General features: G+C 40.8%; 1 protein-coding gene across 3 annotated transcripts in view; it reads left to right on the top strand.

The window, feature by feature from the left end:
• The window catches only part of rap1gap2a (RAP1 GTPase activating protein 2a), a 78366-nt gene that overhangs the window by 10091 nt on the left and 46397 nt on the right, over window positions 1-21878 (top strand). The window contains exon 3 of one of the 3 annotated variants that reach the window (XM_053422427.1): window positions 585-674. The exons of the other annotated variants lie outside the window; for them this stretch is intronic. Coding sequence (XP_053278402.1) covers window positions 640-674 — 35 coding nt within the window. The 5' untranslated portion in view covers window positions 585-639. The remainder of the gene's footprint in view (window positions 1-584; window positions 675-21878) is intronic. 3 annotated transcript variants of the gene reach the window in all.

Raw genomic sequence — 21878 nt, 5'->3', positions numbered from 1 at the left:
TGGTCCATGTCCTGGCCATTAACATGAAGGAGGCAGGAATTATTTACAGCGAGCCACCAGGTGGCGATAGAGACTCTTTGGCTTCAATTCAATGGAGCCGTCAAGATGTCCATCTTTATATAGAGTGTGTAAATAGAAACAAGACTTGAAGAGGAAAGCCCATATTTATACTATTGTTCCTCCACCTGCACGAACCACTAACATGTATAACATGTTTTCTGTGTGGATGCTGTAGTTTTAACTCTTGATTAACACACAGCTCATTTTCCTGAATTATGACTTTAAGCACTCGGATGACAGAGTAGTTTGGTTTATAAACTCCTGCAATGTAATGAGGATGATCTGAGGGAAAAATTATAATAATAATAATAATAAAAACTTTATTAGTATAGCACTTATCTAAACGAGCTTACAAAGTGCATCACACAAAAGTCCGTGAATGACCAAAACTGAAGAATCAATTGTAATAAAAGATATTCTGTTTAGTCCAATTTAGGAACAAATATAACAGAATAAGGTTGAGACCATACGTTTGTAAAGAAAACACAACAGTTCCCACAATGAGCAACATTTTATAACCACAGCAGGAAGAAGAGGGAAATGTGAAGAGCTGAAGGCCAAGGGAACACAGATGGATGGATGCTTCACAAACTTTTGTGTCTGCAGGCCTGCAGGTGTGAGGATTTTATTTCTCTCTTCTTCTTGTTCTGTCCTTTCTGACTGTGAACGTTTTTTTCCTCCCTTGCTTCACCATTTTGTCCTTCTTCCTCCTCCTCTTCGTCCCCTTCTCCTCTCTCTCCTCCATCATTAAACCACAGTGGCCCTCTGTCTCTCCTCTGCTCGGTTACTTCAAAGAGATACAAACAACTCCTCATTAATAACAGTATAATCAAACCTGTGTGTGTGTGCATCTGATTTGTCTTGAAGTGGTGGTGAGGTTGAATGAATATTATAAGTGCATTATCGGGTTATAATAGAGGAGACGGGGATGAAACACACAGCAATTGAAGAGAAGCTCGGTTGATCAGCTTCTTATTCCTCTGTGACGATGCCTCGCAGACTGTGGTGAGTGACCGATGCCTGTCTCATGTGTGTGTTTCTTTATAATTGTGAATGCATGATTACAGTTACTCCGTTATCAATCTTTTGCGAATCAGTTCCTACTATGTTTTCTCAAACCTGCAGTACAGTTTATCTGCAGCTGAGGGGACGATGCAAGCCGAGAGGAAAAACATCGCAGACATCAACTGCTCAGAGAGTACATGTATATTGCACAAAATGACCTAAATCAAAATGAATAATTGAAACATTATTAACTAATCATTTTTAAGCTATTAGTGTATGAGGCAAGTTATGTAATTCTATTCTATATTTACAATACGTTTTTAGGGGTAGCCTGTAGCCTTTTCAAGTAAAACCTGTCTCAAATGGCTAAATATACAAGTGACATTTCTTCTTTATGATTATTACAGGGAAAAGCCTGCGATCCTGCTTTAAATGAGGTTAGAGTGAATGATCTGCTTTATTGATTATCTTATTCTCCCAGACCTGATGATATTATATATGGCAATTTTTTGCACCAGATTTGGGAGTATTTTATTGTTTTGTCAGATGCAAAGTGTATATTTTTCCATTGAGGTACTGTTGCCTACTTTTTACAGTAGGTATTGGGGATGTAAAGAAGAAAATAAACAGTGTCGATCTTATAGTTTCTAAATAGTAATAATAATAATAATAGTTATTTTTACCACTTTCTTTGGTGGGTTTGTTTTAAAGCAAGATTCCACAGCTCAGGATCTGGATAATATCCTGTAGTAATGGGCCTTTGTGGAGGTATTTACTCTACCGGGTGCAAACTCAGTTTTCACTGAGGTACTTAGGACCTGTTGGGTGGCTGTGGCTAAGGAGGTAGAGCAGGGTAACAACTAACAAGAAGGTCGGCGGTTGGATCCCCGTCTCCCCCATCCACGTGCCGAAAGTGTCTTCGGGGCAAAATACTTAAGCCCAAATTACCCCTGACATTTGTGCCGGTGGTATATGATTGATGTATAATAGAGAAAGTGCTCTACTTAGATGCACTGTATGAATGTGTGTGAGTGGGTAGAAGGCAAAACTGTACTGGGAAGCGCTTTGAGTGGTCATTAAGACTAGAACATTCCTAAAAATACAGATCAGACTGTCCATTTGTGTTGAGTTCTGCTGTTAAATAAACAAGTAAACAGGTTTCATAGTCTATCACTCAGTGTATTTGTTTCCTTTATCAAGAGAGAAAAGAGATTAGTGAAGAATAGAGCAGTGTAGGACACAGTGTATTGGAGCAGATGGTAATAACAGTGTTGGTGTGTGTTGCATCTTCAGGATATTTGATGGCTCCAATCACACAGCTCTTCAGTCAGCACTGTTCATCAGCGTCTGATACAGATCAGATGATTGCTTTGTTCCGTAGGAGCAGGATACAGGGGACGTGGCTATAACAGGCTCGGTGTGAAGGATTACTAAGTGAGGTTCTGTAAGGAAAACCATCACACCCCTGTGTCACTGTGCTGCTGCTCGTCTTCACCACTGAGCTCCCCTGTGTATTTACCAAATCACAAACAAGATTTGTTTAATTTCTAAGGCTCATCCCCAGATTGTTTTACAGGCAGGATTTTGAATCTGGCCGACTGCCACTTCCTCCCTGCTGTTCTTAACATGCATGTGTGCAGCAGAGAGTCTGCAGCTTTCTGCTGTTAATTGGACGTTGATACTTGTCACACATTATTTCCATCCTCTGCGTCTCCCCTTTCCCTGATGTCATCTGCTTCTACTTCCCATGTCGGCTATTCTCTGCTTGGCTAAAACAAAACAGCTGCTCACATCAGAGAGCGTTCTCCTCTCAGACCGTGTGCTTACCGCTCTGTGATGTGGATCCCCGCGCACCTGCGGCGTTCCTCTCTCTGCTTTTCAAGAATAGGGTTACAGCTAATACACAAGTTTCTGGATGGGGCTGATCTGTAGTCTAATTTAGCATTTAATTAATTATTTGAATTTAATTAATTCGCATTCAATATCGATATTCTATGATATTTATGAGCGTGTGTAAATGGGGAAAGATACAAATAAGATGAGGTTTCATAAGAGCACTGTGGGGCATTGGTGGAGGTATAAACTCTACTGAGAGTCATTCTAGTTAGGCCTGCATCGGCGTCTGTACTCTCCCAGTGGGACTGTGTTCCCTTTTGCAAATAGCCAATACGAGAAGGCTTAAATAAGTTATACCTGAGTTAAATTGTTATGTCGACTGATGGACGGGATGAGTGACAGAAAATATAAAAGAGAAGTAGAAGAGCATGGACAGAGGAGGTATCTCTTCTTAGAAAGTCCGGTAGGCAGGTGTAAATGTTATCTGTGTGCCAGCATCATGGAAAATAGCAAATGGGCTGCCGCTGCTATTTTTGGAGCCTGGCATTTACTCTATCTCTGCCCCCCCTTCTATACAGCCGGGAACGATGGTGAGTTGTGACCACCGAACAAACACCAGACTAAACGTCTGCTGGTATCATATTGACTTTGGACGATGCCTTATTAAAGCACGAGGCTTTGCTCTTTAGCGGGGGGGATGTGCAGCCTTAATTAGCGGTCAGCTTTGTGGTGTTTTGCTTATTTGAGGCAGTTTGTGATGCAGTGTATACAGTAACAGTCTATAATCTGATGTAAGTCGGCAGGCAGCGGTAGAGTGAAAGGAGAGTATATAGCACAAATGGTGTTCATCACACCACACAACTTTGACGGGTGATAGTGAGGTTAATATGGAAACCGTTGTAACAACACAAACACACCCATATACAAGAGTTGCATTTCCTAAACAGACACTGAAACCGTGTCGATTTGTTTCTATCTGACTCTGGGTGGCTGTTTAAGCGTGTGCGTGCATGTGTGTGTGTGTGTGAGTGTGTGTGTGTGTGTGTGTGTGTGTGTGTGTGTGTGTGTGTGTGTGTGTGTGTGTGTGTGTGTGTGTGTGTGTGTGTGTGTGTGTGTGTGTGTGTGTGTGTGTGTGTGTTTGAGAGAGAAAGGTAGAGAAACCAAGGAGACCACAATGTTACAGAGATAGTTGCACGAGTTGGATGTGGGAAGTGGTCGAACTCCACCCATTCTCAAGAGCTCAGGGGAGGATGCTACACTTCCTTTTCTCTTACACATCGAATTTCAGAGTTGCAAAACATACACAATTCAATTTACAATTGTTTTTTCTATACATGACATTAACTATTGCTCTCCTGCCAGTTTTTAAATTAAAATGATGGTTAACTTTTAAACCCTTAGTTATTACAGCATCATAACTGCATTAATAAAGATACAATCACGTCATATTTCCCTGGATTATTTGTATATAAATCATTGATTCAGTTCATTCAATTGGCTTGTACTGTTTTCCTGCACCCGTTTGGAGACTCAACACATTTTCAGCTGTTTCTCCTGTGACCACTGGAGGGAGCTGACTGCACGTGTTGGCCACAAAGTGCCTCTCAGAGGATGAACGCTAGATGAGGGAAGGTGAAGGGGAGTCTAATGATCACTAGGGGGCGGTACTGCTCTATTTTAGTGTCAAGCTCAGACCCACCTGTTAACATGTTCACTTGTTGAAGCTGAAATACAATCTACACACAGGACAAATAAAACCAATAGAGAGGATACACTCTTATTTACTGAGAGGTTGATGAAAATTAAATGCAGGTGATATGACATGTTTTTATTCATTGTGTGTCTTAACCTAACAAATTGGTTCTGTTACACAAACCAATCACAGCTCCACATTCTGCAGCCACCATCTTACTGTCACCTCACATAAAGCTCCTAAAACCCTCTGCACCTCATGTTTATAGGCTACCACTGCAAGGCAAATGCACTGTGTGTTTTTCAGCCATAGTACTGTATCTAGTGGCCTATAGGGAGCCAAGGCTGTTGCCATGGCAGCGGGAGCTGATGATCACCTAAGGGATGGTCCAATATGGTTTATTGCCATGATGAAATGCCCCGTTTATCTATCAAGCAGCCAGACTTCATTGCCAGTGCATGAAAACATGACCACCACAAAGATAATCGGGCTCGCAGTGCTATTGGTTGCCTATGGTGACCACATTGGTCCTCCCACAGTGCGATGTAAAGATTGCTTGTGTGTGTGTGTGTGTGTGTTTGTGTGTGTGTGTCTGTGCAAAGGAGGATAAAGAACATGGAAGCAAAGCATCACATGACTGGTGCTAACTGTGCTTAGCGCCCTGTGTAGCATTCTGCACAGTCTCTTTGAGGAGAAGTTTTGTTTCATTCATACGTTAGCATGTTTTTATTCAAATGAATTAACATGGTGCCTGCAGGTTTACACATGTCAGGTGGTTGTCACTGATGTAGAAAATACAGGAGGGGGATAAGGGAGGCTGTGTGATTTTGATGAGAGCAGATAATAAGTGTGAGTAGCATTGAATAAACATTTTTTTATCAATTAAATAGCACTAAATCAGTTGATAAGCATTAACTGTATAAAAAGAAAGGGGATGCCATCCCAACTTAATCTCAATTCCTCCTTCCAAATTTACCATGAAAACTGGCACAACAGCTTAAAATATGAAGGGATATAAAATACATATATCAAAAACTGAGACTAATACAACAACACTAAAATAAATAAAACATGAATTAAATGCAGGCTACATTTTCACACCCCACCACAGAACCAAAACAATAAAGTTGCAGGTTGTGAAAACAAATGCAATTAACGCGATTAAAGAAGCTAAAAAGCACTGTGGAGCTGAGAGAAAATGCAAAGATTCAGTGCTGTTATCTGCGGATTAATCACAAAGCTCATTCACATGTTTTGTCTATTTAGATAAACGCATCTTTAAATCTTCCATATGTGTAAAACCAAAGACATTCATATTTTTGAATTCACAGAAAAAGCCATAATATGTAGTTTCCCAGAATGAGGGTAACAGATGAAAATGAGCCTGAACACTGACAGTTTGTCTTTTCATCGATGGACAATTACCCATCTGACAAAAAAAAGATCTGCTTATTTCTCTCAGTGTACAAAATACGACATGTGTTACCACCAGTGTTACCGTGTGTGCTCAGCTTATTACTGCCTGTTCCTCTCAAGTCCCCCAGACAACCAGCTGCCTCTTTGCTTTTGACAAATATTTACTTCTTGCTTTCCCTGATCGCCCCCCCCATACACACACACACACACACACAGAAGCTGATAAGCGCACCATCTGGCCTGAGTGCTGCCTGTTAAGGGCTCATAAAACAGACCCTCACCTATTGAGACGCTCCCTGAGTGGCAGGCTGGTGAACAGGTAGAGAGCAGGCACATGCTCTGTTCTTCATCCATGATGCCCACCCTCATGCACACATCCATTTCCACGGGGGACGTAGGAGGTGAGATAGATATGAGTTGAATGGACCCACGGATGTATCCACTCTTCAATTTCTTCTGATCTAACACCCTCACAGACTTTCTTTGAGAGTAAAGACATCAAGAGAACTATTACACAAACTGAACCTAAACTGTCATGTGCGTTAACACTGCAAAATACACATCTGACCACTTTATATAACATATCATCACCACTGGGGCTGCTGTTCAAAAAGTTTGACATCACAGTGTAAGGCAGTTAAAAAAAGTATTACTGCTTCACCTAATCCTCTTCTTACATCTATGTTTCCCAGTCTATTCTCTACAATTCCATTAGTAACCTCATCAATAAAGAAGAGCTATTACCCAGATATAGGTTCATTATTTTAAATTGGATTATATATACATATATATAATATGGTTAGAACACACTTTCCTAATTTGTGTCTGTTGCTGCAGTTCCCCTCTTCAGCCTCTGCCTGTTGCACTTGGATATATGCCTGTCTGCTCTGATTGGTTAGCTGTTTCTCTTGTGATTGGTCAACCGTTTCCAGTGAGTGTTGGAAATATCAGCTACCGCTCTCTTTGTCAGGGGGCTTGTTGGACTAGTGTGACTAGGAGTGCATTAAGCAAATTGTGAGGTTTCAGTCAGGCTCTAGTCACATGACATGACATCCCACTACAGTCAGGTGCTTCAGGAGTGGATTTTAGACGTTTTGGCTCTTTGGCTTTAAAACAACATTAAATCAACATTTTGATCTGCAATGTTCAATATGAGTATTCAGAGAAATTGAACTTCACTGCTCTGGCTCATCAAAACTAACTGAGAGGGCGATGAGTGGGGCTGTAAAAATTCTCCAAATCTACGGATTGTTCCCGGTGAGAAAGGTCTAGTGTTGGTGTTTTATGAAAACACTAACATTTGGAACACATAAAACTACGTGAACAAAACTAACCAAAAAATAGGAAAAAGGTCTCCCACATTCTCAACATCCAAAGTTCAATCCATATATTCACTTATATGCTATATTTAAGTCCGTTTCAGTCTCCCCCACAAGCCCAACATGTCAGTTCAATCCAGTTCATACAAGGCAAAACAGATACAACAATCAGTTCCAAGGTTTTATCATGGATCTTCATAAACCAACAGCTCAGAAAAGTAAACCGAAAGAGAAGCGTTCAATGAAAACTGTATTCATATATACAATATGTTCAAGGCACCCGCGGTAATGTCGATGGTCAAGTCGGTCAGTCAGTTGGGCAAACGCTGGCCGACAGCTCCAGGGAAAATCCACACGGAATAAACAATCCATAAGATGATTTCCTCCAAAATCCAACTTTAGAGAAGAGGCATCTGCTCCAGAGCGGGGACAACACGCAGATTTAACAACATGATTTTGTAAATTGTCGATCCCCTCCAACCTTCACACTCATTGCCCTGAAGCTAGTCACTTCTGTTTTGGTTCAGATTACGCAGGGTTATGTTCAAGGGGTGGGATTGGATGGAGTTTGATTGCACACACATGATTGCACACACATACGCACACGCAAAAAGGCTGCACCTGCCGTGACAGCGTGTGGGAATGGGCATGTATTGTGAACAGAAACCATGGACATTGGACCACAATTTTGGTTTTTGGTTCGAGGATCGTTACAGCCCTAGCGACGAGTTATGAGGTGAAATGGAATCACCCAGTGCAGCTTCTTCGTTTTTATCGGTTACTCAAATATCATAAATCATGAGCTGATCAGTAATGATTACATTGATGATAACAACTGCTTGTCATGTGAATATTGTCTCTATCGCATCATGTTACTATTAGTCTGTCCAAGCTAACTAGAACTGGCAGTGTTGCCGTTAGAAACCAGTTAAAAGGATGTTAAAAGTTGTGCCCCACGATTTTGTGTGTTTTGTACACAAACACTTGACATAAGCTAGCGGGAAATTACAGCCCGTGTCCTTGGTGGAGGGTGGTGCTGTAGCCGGAATGATTGACGGGATGGCGAGAGTGACTTTGCATTGTTCGGAGCAGAGAAATAATCTATCAAGGGTGATAGAGGAAACGGGCATGGACACAATAATGGATCCTTTTGCTTTAGACAAACGGGCACTGCTGTCCGCGCAGCACGTCAGAGATGCTCTTAACATCTCAAAAGAGATAAGAGGTTTTGGTTGGGAGAGAGAGAGTAAGAGAGGGGTGAGAAAAAGCGATGGAGTCTCTCTAGGGGAAACTGAGCCAAGAGGGAGAGGAGGAAGGCAGAGGAGTGAGGACAAAGAGGGGGACTGAGGGCACTGGGGGCTATGAAAGGAAATCTCTCTCTCTCTCTCTCTCTCTCTCTTTCTCTCGTAAAATTTGACCTCTGTGGGTAAAAGGGTGTTTGTGTGTGTGTGTGAGAGGGAGAGAGAGATCGAGGCAGCCTTCTCTGTGACTCTGTGGGGTCACAGGGTCACATTTGTTGACAGATGGTGGAGCACGCATGGAAGCTGATGTTCTTGTTCATCCTTCCATCCTCTGATTCAGGAGCCATTTTTATAAGTTTCTATTAAACTATCTGTTGTTTCTCTCTTTGTCTGTCTGAGTCTTTGTCTGAAATCACTCTCCGCGTCGGCTCAGTCTGCTTCTATTCCAAGCCATAGATGGACTTAAGAGTAAAATCTATATTAAAGCTGCATCTGAATCCTGTTCAGCTCTGTGTTTTATATGCACACATAAATATACACACACTTCTTCTTTCAGTTCATCCATTTCTACATACATCACACTCAAACAATAAGGCCCTGTCTCGCACCAGCAGAGCTGAGCTCAAACCCAATTTTCTGTCAGAGGAATAAATCATCTCCCTGTGAGAAACCTGCAGATCCTGCCTCAGCCTGTCCTCCCCTGGTCGGCCTGTACGTTGTCTCCAACAGCTGAAATGGTAATGGCTAGTGTTGATAGATCATGGCAATTTAACCCCCGTCACTACAAAATCAAATTACATGCTGCGCAAGATGACAATCTAAATGTAAAGTGAGACATGCAGCATTTTGAAAAGTGACATCTACTTGTGTAAAATGATTGATAGAAAATAGACAGCTGTTGAGACGCCCGTCAAACCTAAACATGTTGGGAATAAATGACTTAGGAATAAATGACAGAGAACAAAACAAGACAAAATAAAGAAGAGGGAGATAATGTAAAAGAAAATAGTCTTCACTTGTGATCCAGCTTCAAACTTGCACTGTTGCCCCAGTTGTTTGGAAACGGACATCACCCTAATATGGAGTTTCACAACTAGAGCCACATACATGAATAGAAACCGTGATGGGCCTGCTGTGCCAAGTCTTGGTTGCTAAGCTATTACTGGAGTATTGTTTGCGGCATGGGGTTCAGCTTGTAGTCATGTGGCATTAAAGAGATACCACCCATAAATTAATATACAATCATTATCTACTCACCACCAAAACACTTTTGGAGTGTCAGGTATAAACAGAGTTGAAGCCAATTGCAATATTATTAAAGTAAATAGTGACTCATTTTTCAAAAATAAAATAACAACAGGAAAAAACTGAAAATGACTCAAGAATTTCTACTATGATTACACTTTACATCAACATTTAGTGTGTTTGTGTGTGTGTGTGTGTGTGTGTGAGAGAGAGAGAAAGTGAGAGAGAGGGAGAGAGACAGAGAGAGAGCGAGTGATAGACTGATAGAGTAAGAGAGAGAGAGAGAGAGAGAGAGAGAGAGAGAGAGAGAGAGAGAGAGAGAGAGAGAGCCTACTGCCAATCACATGAATTTCTTTACATGAACTTTTAATATAACTACAGCCCTTGTGAGGTTTCTTGTATGATCACTGTATTTTAAAAGTAGTCCTATGTAATCAAATAAATACCGGTACTATACAGTATGAAGCCGTGCATCTTCCGCTACTGCAAATATTTCTGTGGAGGTTAGGGGGCTGGGAGAACACCTTTTCCTGTACTAGAGGATCAATCAGCGCAGGTGAGCTGTTGGCTGATTGATCCTCAGGTTTAAATGGCAGCAACAGAGCTTCCTCAGGCTGACACATGGAGAGTCACAATCAGGACAGAGATACAATCAGGACACGTGTTGGTCATTTGCAACAATTTCGTGGAAAGAATTGGGTGAGATCTCTATCCTCTAGAAGAGCAGTGCGACCTCCGCGGCTGAACCATGGCAGCACCAGCCAGTGTGCCAGATCCAATCTATAGACATGGGTGTGGAAATGAAAACCAGGCGTTCCCTTGACGTGCCGCTGTTGTTCCGCCTCCAGTGTGCTCTGAGCGTAATGCAGTCTATGGAATCCATTGACTGAATCCATCATTTTTGACTTATACAATAGAGTTCTGGTATTTAGATGAGTATTCAGACCCACTTTATTCAAGGAAATACATCTGTCATATTAGAAACCTCACGTAGAAGCTCCTCAGCAGACAAGCAGCCTATGTGAACAGCAGACGTGCATCAGACGCAGCAGATCACTGCAAGGCCGTCACACGCTGCACATGCTCCCACTGTGGCCATGATGTAAAGTTGAATTTGTCTTCTTTTGTTTTTATACGTGTCAGAAATCCATTTGTAATTCCAGCCACCAGACAAACATATCTGAAATGTAGGGTACACGTATTTGAGTGTGTGAGTGTGTATCAGAGGCAAAATATCATCCAAAGCCCAATTTCCAGCACATCACAAGCCCAGATAAACAATCATGCTCTTAATAGCCTGGAGTGTGTGAAAATAATCGTCCAATGACATTTCTGTCGCCGTTAAAAAAAGATGGGAGGGGGGGGCGACTCTGGGCCAGTGAGCCTGGTGATTATCAGAGGGCTGTCTGTGACTTGACACTGAAATCAGAGCTCACAAAAGGAACGGATATATCTCCTATTCATCATCGCCCTGCATCACTCGCGTCTCATTTCTCTCTGCAGGAATTCTCGCCTGTCATCGCTCACTTCCTCACTCAGTCATTTCAAATTTTCCTCCTTTTCCTTTGTTTTTACTCAACTATCTTTGTCTTTGTCCCTGGTCTGTTGGAGTTTGTCTCATCTCTTCATTTCCTCCCCCTTTTGATGATCTACCTTTCTTTTCAAGTATGTGTTTGAGGAAAGTTGGCCCTCTTGCCATACATGGGAGTCAAGACCTGCAGCCATGGAATTGCTCCTGGCAAACCAACCTGTAATCAATAACTGGCATCTGGCGCTGACAGTCTCTAATAATCTTTAAAAGACGCCCTCTCAGCCTCCATGTTAGACTGATGGACTGTTCAGGGTGTGCTCTGCCTCTGCCCCCAGTGCATGCTGGGAACATATCCAGCCTTTGTGACCCTGAAGAGAATAAGTGGTCTTGCAAATGGATGGATAGAAGAATGGATGGGAACACATCCACTCCCTCCTGCCTGACCTCCTTCCATTTCCTCCCCCTCAGATTTTTATAAGAGCCGACAGGTGCAGGCTGGCGTTTTACTACGCAGCTGTGACTGATACAGTGACGTCAAATCAGTGATTGACGAGATGTGTCGCTGCATGATGAGGCGTGGGGCTCAGGGTCAAGTTGACATTGGTCTGTTTGGTTGCTTTTCTCACACAAAAGGAATTTTACTCTAAAGCCCTTTAAAATATGGTTGAAAACGTTGTCTATGCTTAGTCAGCAACAATGAGTTTAATAGAAGGTAGAAATCTGGGAAGGTTGATTAATTAATTTAAGGTTTTGCACATCAAAAGCAACGCAAACGAACAGCAGAAAAAAGCGAATAATTCAGAGGTAAATTTTGATGCATCTGTAAATTCACATTAGGAAGACACGATTTAGTGAATAAATCATCTATCTATTAATTCCTGAAATATCTGTCATTCTAACTGTCAGTCTTTCCCTTTTGTTAAGGGCCTAAATTAATTTAGTGCAATGTGGACATGCGATACATTCAAAATGAATAACATTGTAATAAAGAGAGCTCGGTGGCAGGCTGAGTCCAGCAACTGGTCTTTACTTGCTGCAGCTCTTAATTACTGCAGGGCACAATTACAGTTTAAAAAAGAAAGCTGCAACCAGCATCACTACATGCCAAGCAAACAGGCCATTACAAACCGGCAGATGTGATAAGGTTTGCATTAGTTTTATGATGATCGGTTCCTTTACTTAATAACGAAAAATAAAGAATAAATACGAGTGCAATATTAATGAATAGAGAACTTGGTGGGTTTCTCTTCTTGGTTCAGGATCTAAAACTGGACCACAGCTGCTTCAGGATGGACTTCAGGATGTCCAAAGTACAGTTTGAAGAAGTGCTGCATCAGCTGGAAGCCAGATCATTGTTAGTACTCGAGGTTTAAACCAATGAAAGGGTTGTATTTGGTTCATTCATTTGCTTTGAGAGGATGTTGAATTGCCTGTTGCTTGATCCTAGTTTTCATCATATCATCCATTCAACCCTGAATGCACCTTGACTGAAGATGTCATAGGACATTTAGGCTTAAGACACAATGGTATGACCTCGTTTCGAGTTGAATATGAGTGTCGGGGCCTCCTAACACTTGGATGACACCACACGAGCAGTATGGAGGCATGTTATTTTGTTGTTGTTGTTTTATTACGTCTGAAGAAGGACTTACCATTGACTTCAGTTGTATTGGAGTCTGCTCTAACAAAGTATACCCCCTGATACTCTCGAATTGTTTGTGGACTCAACACCCACCCCTCCATGGGTATGGTGGTGGGTAGATAATGAGTGAATTTTCATTTTTGGATTAACTATCCCTTTAACACTGAGTAGAAGTGCTTCGTCAGGTCTGTGTGGGTGTTGTTGTCTGTATAATTACCTTTGTCACCCAGAGATTACATTAGCTCATGAATCTCAAATTTGCAGCATTATCCTGCATAAACTCTGAGCTTTCTCCTGTTGCTGTCAGTGTTCAGCAGCAGTTTTGTGCACCAGTGGTCCGAGTCGACTGTGTCACAGCCTGTCTGGAGACAAAACACCAATAGTCCTGCTGATGGATCATCCATCAGACACCACTTTGGATACTCTGGGGGGAAAGAGAGCAGTTTGTAATAGCTGTCTATAGGCTGTCGTGCTGTTTCAAAGTGCCCTGTTATCCTCTGCACTATTGTTCTGCTCTAAATCTCACACAACCGTTCACTGGTTTCATACACACACACACACACACACACACACACACAGACACACACACACACACACACACACCTAAAGACAGTTTCATTACTATTACTATTACTTACTACTTCCTCTTATTAGCCTTATTTCTCATGGCTTGAGCCCAGGGGAAGTTAAGTGCTGTTTGTGTTTGTGTGTATGTGTGTGTGTGTGTGTGTGTATGTGTGAGCATTTTGAGCATATTGCAGCTGCACTTGTCACCAAGCATGTGTATGGGTGTGTATGTGTGTGTGTGCCTGCCTGCCTCTGTGTTCACTTCCAGTATCAGTGAAGGACATCAGAGCTCCAAGTGAACATTATAACATTTTAACCAACTGTCATGAAACCACCATCCTGAGAGAAATTGGAGTCATACACAACGCCATGCTCGTCCTTCCTGCAGTGACAATGCAAAACACTGTTCGTATACTGCAGTACCGCATGTCCACACTGACATCTTTCATAGTTTGATCAGTCTACTCCTCATGTCGCCTGCCCACATAAATGTTTGGAGAAGTTGCTGCGGTGGGAAAAAGCCAACTTAGCCAAAACTTTGCCAAATAGAACCCATTACTCTTTGTTGCAGCTCCAGACAAAGGAACTGATGTAGGTATTTTTTTTTTTTAATTCTTTAACATTAGAGATTTCCCACACTTGTGTCTCATTTGAGGGAGTTCAACATGCAATACGTTCAATATTGATAAAAATGACAATTTTTTTTATTTCTAATTTTGTGTTTTTCACAATATCAGACTGACAGTAACATGGTTGGTGACCTCCGTCACGGCAACATCATTCATAGAATGCGTTTGTTTGGTTGCTGCCATTCTTTATTTTGAGCTGAATTACAGAGCTTTCATTTTGAAAGTTGTGAACAGAAGCTTAACCGACCTCTAAAATATAAACATATATACATATGTATATAGAAATTTAATGAATAAAATAATAACAACAGTTAAGTGAATCATCTAAATGGGTATATAAAGCGCATTCCCTGCTGCTGCTTGCTTCAACCTGTAGTTGTTTAGTTTTTTTGCTGAGTTTATCTGTGATTTTGTCCATGGCCAAGTACAAGCCACACACATGAACAATAATAAAGAAAATGAGAAATGTGATAATAAAAAGTTTTTCCGTCATTCTGCCCCATAGACGGTTTATAAAAAGTATATTGTAGATTTGTTTGAGGAGGACTCACTAATGACACGGAATAAGTCTGAAGTAGCTCCGGATCATTACCATTCCAGGCAGTTTTAGAACGGGCACTGCACTTGTTGGTGTAATGAATCTTACAAAATCCTAATTACTTTTGAACAGTCTCCACTCAAAGGCATTTGTGTTTTTTTCACACAACAAGTGATGGAGGAAGTGTGAAGAATGTTAAAACAATACATTATCTAAACTTTGCTGCAGTGCCTCCACTGTCACATAATTTACTCAGCATCAGCACAGTAGGGCTACCACTGTAATGCAGCTCAGTTCAGTTCAGTAAAGTTCCCTATTGCTGTTTGGTTTGATATGTAAGTGGTGTCATGTATTTAGCAAAGAGACAGTTTGGTCCAGACTTCATCATATGAAACACAGATTTGTGTTCAGGCTCAGTGTGAAGCAGCTAAAGACAGCTGAGTTTAATGAGCTCATATTCTATCCATCACCTAATCACACTCTTTAAGGTTAGACCCGTGTGTGTGTGTGTGTGTGTGTGTGTGTGTGTGTGTGTGTGTGTGTGTGTTTGTGTGTTGGCCATCACACATTCTGCCCGTCTCCTCCTTCTCCATCTGTCGCCTCTTGACAAACACATGGTGTCATGTTTTGCTGACTCAGCAAGGCCTCCGGCTCCATGGGCTACATCTATAGGCACACATAAAAAACACACACACACACATACACACACACACACCACACACACACACACACACACACACACACACACACACACACACACACACACACACACACACACACACACATACACACAGTCCTGTGTAGGATAAAGAAAGAGAAAAAAGGGTTTACAGTAGCTGAGAGAATGAGCATGACAGATGCATTATGGGATAAAATAAATAAAATGGCAACGCTCAATAATGTTATAAGTGCACCGTCGTCCATTCACTTGAGGCTGTTCAAATATTCATCAGGACTCAACGACAGAATGGAGAAAGATAAGGGGCAGAGAGCAGAGGAGAAGGTTGATGAGAAAAGCAAACAGGCACAAATACAGTTAATTATGAGTTGAGAGGAACAGAGGCTCAGAGAGGGACAAACGACGGACAGACAGACTGAAGAGTAAGTGCGTGAGTGAGTGAGTTGGGGGGGTTGAGCGTGCATGCAGGGTAACGGGTGAGACGTGATGACAGCACTTGATAAATGCCACATTTCAATGCCAGTCTTACTGCCTGTCACTGAGTGGCAAGGGAAAAACAGATGTCATGGACTGCTCTTAAGCCACATGCGTACATGCAGCTATACAACAGTGCCCACCAGAACGATGCAAATAACAATAGCTAATTATAAAATGCGACTGCAAACTTGAATATACTGCGGAAAATAAGAAAAACTACGACAAATAAGGAAGTAGTCAGCATGGTCCATCCAATCGGTGTCGAGGCTTGTGGATAGCATGCACCTATTCTTTCCTTAAGAAGATAAAGTTGTGTTTTCATATTAGTTGTATAGTGTTTTTTGATTTGACGTTATTTTTTCAGACTTTACATGATTTTAAATTGTGACTTGCACTTCAGGGATACTGTGCCCCAACGTTTCTTCCACTTGTACACAGAGGTATCAACATTAGGCCTGGAGTGGAGCCTCATCTGTCACTGAAAGCTAAATAATTATCCATCCTTTCTCTGTTGACTTGAAAGGTGAAGGTAAATTAAGACCTTCATTAATTTAAAATTCATATAATTATCGATGGATTTCAAAGGAAAGAGGCAGGATATAAACCTTAAAACCTCAACAAACACAAAGTAAAACTCTATTTTGGATTCCACTGCCTTAGAAAATGCTCTCAGTTTAAAAAAAAAGAAGCAAATTTGGATTTCCTTTGTTGGTGAGCTCCATGGGGGGGCTGCTGCTGTAGAGCTCTCTAACTAATTCTGCAGCATAATCCATTCCTCGTCGATCAGACAGCAGAATATGTTGGAAGGTCTTTCTCTTACTTTGGCTAAGAAGCTGCACATACAATGTTGACATTTTATCATCTTATGATGTTGATATTCACACAACCAGCAGATACACCGGCTGTATTAAAATCGTTCTGTAAAGCCATGTATTGACTCTCATTTAAGCCAATTTTTTTAGTCTCCACTAACTTTGAGGAAAGTTATGGCTCTTGACACTAACTGTGTCTGTTGGCTGTTTGGTGCCGGCCAGGTAGTGTTGTCCAACTGAAAACAACTGGCGGATTTAAATGTCACTGATGAAAGTGTTGAGAGTGAACCAAAAGACTGCAGCTGCATCCTAAACTTCAAACTAGAGATGTTCTGATGCAATTTTTCCTCTCCTGATGCCGATATCTGGACTTATCGGCCAATACCAAGTAATAATCTGATACCTGTTCATTTAAAAAAAAGAATTACTTATAGGTAATATATTACATTTTGGGAGTTTTATATTACTAAAAGTGATGATTGCTGTCATTATAGTTTGGCCTGGCTCAGTCCCAAGTAGTAACAATTTTAGCTCCCTAGGCTAACTTCCAGAAATCATTTCTTCTTCACCACTCTATTTTTGACACACTATTTACAATATTTGTGCTAGTGCAGGTTTGTTGCATGTGCTCCAAAGTATTTAGTCGGTTTTGACTCTTGTGACACATTTTCTCACAACAACATAATGCATGCACACTTGATCAACACTTCTCTTAAACAGTATGTATGTTGTAGCCTGTGCACCCTGCAAGAGACGGAAAAAAAGAGAAACTGTGTAGGGTTACCCAGTGAAAACACAACTGCAGTAGCCTTGCATGAAATGATATGGCTGTGGATCCCATACTGGATTATCAAAATTTTGACATTTTATTGCTTATTTTGTAATTTGTATGTATCTGAATTCATATTTTTATTAACCACCTATGGCTCAATTGTATTAATATAATACAACATAACACAAGGTATTGCACCGGGCCTCTAGCTCTCCAAGAACAATGGAAATAGTACCCAGAAAACCCTTAGACAACATACAGTAATGAAAGAAACCTCTCGAGGGGAAATTGGAAGCTCCATCAATCCTCCTCAGACGTATGGAGCAGCTAATCTCTAGAAGCTGTAGGTTGGGAAAAAGGCACAGTCAGGAATGTGGGCCCTTAATAATAACACAATATTAATGCAGTAATTACCGAAACATTATCTGTGAAGACTTGACTCTCACATTCTTCCCAAAACCAACAAAATCATCTTAAATTCTTTCATTTCATTGGTGCCATATTAGCTACTCGGTTTACCACAGTAAATACATACAGGTGACAGATTAAAGCAAACCTGAACAAATGAGTAGAGAAACATAATGAATGTAATTGCTTTCACACCGCTGCCCTGCATGGTACAATTAAGCAATTAACATCTAGTCACGCTCTGTAGCATCTGGCAAAATGATGAGTGGTTTGTATCAAGATAGCGAGAGCGAAAGATCGAAGTGACTTTCAAACAAAGTTAATTGTTGGTGCTCGGATTGTAGGAGATTTAATGTTTAACATATTCAACTGGCTGGTGAATCAGTTGGAATGGTGAGTGAATTTACATTTGCATTTAGACCTGTTTGGGAAAATATGATCAGAAGTTGTGGTCAACAGCACATGTTTGATGACCATGATGATTGTACATGATTGTGTGCAATATGTACAAGCAACTCCTCTTCAGAACATCAACAGAGGACATGGTCGGACTGTGAGCAGGAAATATCTTTCAATAATTATGCTATAGAAGGATATTATAGAAGGGATGCAGTGCATAAACTCTTCATTACAGAGATGGATGCACATTTGAGGGTTTAGTGGTGCAAATACCAGATGAGTCACCATCAACATATTCTCATTGGGCGAGTGAAGTGGTGCAAGTGTGGCGTACACAGAGAAATAAAGACTGTATATAAAGATGGATGACATGACACTTCCCCAAGAGTGAAGCCATAGCGTCTTGATTGCTGGCTGCAGTAGAGATATAGCTTTACTCATGTAAGTGGACCTGTACTTGTACTTGTATATGTGTGTGTATATATATATATATATATATATTTGCTAACGTTTTTTCATACTTTTTTTTTTTTTTAAATGTGTTTATTATTTTCCAGAATGAAAAAGGAACACAGGACAAACAAAAATGAAAAGGATAAGAAAAAAAGACCCACCCCAAACTAACAGGATCAGCACATCCTAGTAAAGAATTAACAGAAGCCACAGTCATGACAATAAATTAAACATACAAATTTACAAAAGACTACACAAAGTGAAGAGTAAACTAGCAGATACACACAGCAGGCGTTTCACAATGATCCATACTTTAGTCCTTTCCTTGAAACAGTTGCAGTACAGGGTCCCACATCCTATCAAATATGTCTCCCCTGTCTTCATTATGAAGTCTCAGTCGCTCCAGGTGAAGCATATTTGCCGTTTTTTCATACTTGATGACAATGTCATCCCCTAATCATGAGTGGGTCATTGAAAGGTGATGAAAATGAAATGATGTTAATCATATGCAATGGCCTTCACAGTCCCCATATCTGAACCCACTTGAATATCGATAGGAGAAATTATATTGGCCATTTCTCTGTCACATATAAATATACTGAAATGACTTTTAGTCACTTACAGCACCTTAACTATAATTTTCTGAACATCCTGTAGATTTTCACTGTTTTGTTATCACGGGTGAAGAGATCGAGCTTATTGCCTCTTTCACACATTTGTGTTTTGTTTTTTTGGTTTAAAAAGAGTTTGTCATCCACAGCTGTCAATTCTGGTTGTGAGCGCTCTTCACTGCTGAGCCGAGCAGCAACCGTGTCCCATTTTGATATGGTATACTCCTGTATGTGTGTGCATGCTTGTCTCTATGGGTGGGTGTGGCTTTTTTTATGGGTGCATTGCTTGTATAGGATCAATTTCCCTGCCCTATTGTAGTGTTGGAGCTATAACTCATTTCTGTTACCTTCCCTGAGAGGAGCAGGAAGCACACTGCAGTGAACTTATCTCTGAGTTATAACCACCATCTTCCCTGGTTTATTTTGTTGCTCTGTTGCTGATATGGTTCAACACTGATTTATGACGCCTTAACATTTAAAATTAGCCGTCAAGTAGGTCTGGGAAAATCCTCTTATCAGTAAGATGATGAGTTTATGTTGCCCTCAGAGGAAATAGATAGTTAGCTAGCATGGCTGCACAAACACAGACGAGTAACACTCAGAAGCTTTCCTAATTTTATTAACAGAAAACATAGACGAAAGAAATGGCTCAAATGGACACAAGACAACAAGAGTGCTTTAAGAAAAATGATTAAATATTGCCTTAACTGTTTGTGTTATCAGGAGTATTTTTGTTAAATAACAACATTGTATGGAAAGACCATAGACTGTATATATAGACGGAAGACATGACAGCTCCCCAAAAGTGAAGCCGCAACATCTTGATCATCATCTTGTGGTTGGCTGCAATATAGGTCAGGAATCCTGCCTCCTCCATGTTAGCGGATAGGACATGGATGTCAAATTACTTAATTTTGCTCATTTTAGGGTAGTTCTAATCACACTGACATGACATGACATGTTAATATTTGTTTAAGTTCAGACTCTGGCTCCAATTGTCCAAGATGGCATCATTTATATCAGGGATACAGGAAGTGGAGACATGTCGTCCATCTTTATATATAGTCTATAGGAATGCAGGGACCTTGGGAATCAATGTGTATTGAAAAAGCATGAATCCAAAGCAAAGAATGGAAACATCATTTAAAACAATGTGAAAGTAACAGTTTTTTGTCCACAATATAAGATGTATCAGGCTTTGAATACACAGACTTTCTTTGTTATTAAGATCAATTCACTTCGGGATTTGTCATTTCATTTTACTTCACCTCCTCCCCGTTAATACAGCAGTTGTGGATTCATACATTGCATATATTGATGCAACATTCCACGCTGCTGCTATATCTCTAATTGAGTAGCTGTAGGAAGCCACTGCTGAGCCCACTGCTCACACATTTGGCAGAGGGAGACTTGACTGAATGAGACGTGAGTGGAACAGAAAGAGGAACAACCCATGATTATATAAATGACTGGGCCGAGTGTTTATATGGATTTCTGTTTACTGTGAACACCTCTGTAAATCACTCAGCTCAACCTTCACTTCAGGTTTGCTTATGAATGTACCTGCATGTTTGTGTTACACTTGCACACCTGCTCTGTGTGTCGCCATGAGAAGCCCAAAAAATTGGGCTTGGATCCAGAAAAAGGAATTGCAGAAAGGATCAGTGTGTACAGAAGAGAGTAGGAGGGCGCGTACACACACATACACACACACACACACATACACACACACACACGCACACACACGCGCACACACACACACACACACACACACACACACACACACACACGCACACACACACACACACACACACACACACAAACAGCTAAGACAGAGATGTGATACAAGCTGAGACTAAATGGCAGATAGGCATGGATGAGAGGATTAGAATAGATTGATGCAGGTAATTAGCTGAGATTGTTCATTAACCCAAAAGAACATGATGAGTGAAAATATATTCATTTGGGATAATCAAGTTTTGATTGCTTTCTTTCAAAATCCACTGCCTGTTCAGATTAGAGAGGATCTTGTTCCAATCTCTGTTTGAGTATCTTATTAATTGTTGTGTTATCATTAAGGTGTTCAATATACTGTAGGAGGCTGGTAACTCTAAATTCTTTTTTTAACTGTTTTTACTGCTTGCACCAACCACCAATAGGTTACTCTGCAGGACTGATCATAGACTGAACATTAAAATGGACAACATGAAATCTCCATAAGTGAAGCCAAAGCATCTTGATTGTCATCTGGTGGTTGGCTGCAGTATAGGTCATAAATCCTGCCTCCTCTATGTTAGTGAAAGGAACATAGATAAATAAAAATTCAAATTACACTTAAATGAAATGTACCATCCTTCTTTGATTTTAGGCAGTTCTTATTAAAGATGTATGTTCAAGTGTACATTTACCCAGTGAGTTTGGTTTTATTTAGTTATGATGCTCATTGTGACACATCCTGATTGACAGCTGATTCACAATCGGTAGAGCGCTTTTATTGGCAAGACCTCATCCCTGATCACTACTGCTCAGTCCATATCTCCAAGAC

The sequence above is a fragment of the Pleuronectes platessa genome, chromosome 5 (genome assembly GCF_947347685.1).
Source record: "Pleuronectes platessa chromosome 5, fPlePla1.1, whole genome shotgun sequence".
NCBI classification, from domain to species: Eukaryota; Metazoa; Chordata; class Actinopteri; order Pleuronectiformes; family Pleuronectidae; genus Pleuronectes; species Pleuronectes platessa.
This window is presented reverse-complemented; position numbering and strand designations above follow the sequence as displayed.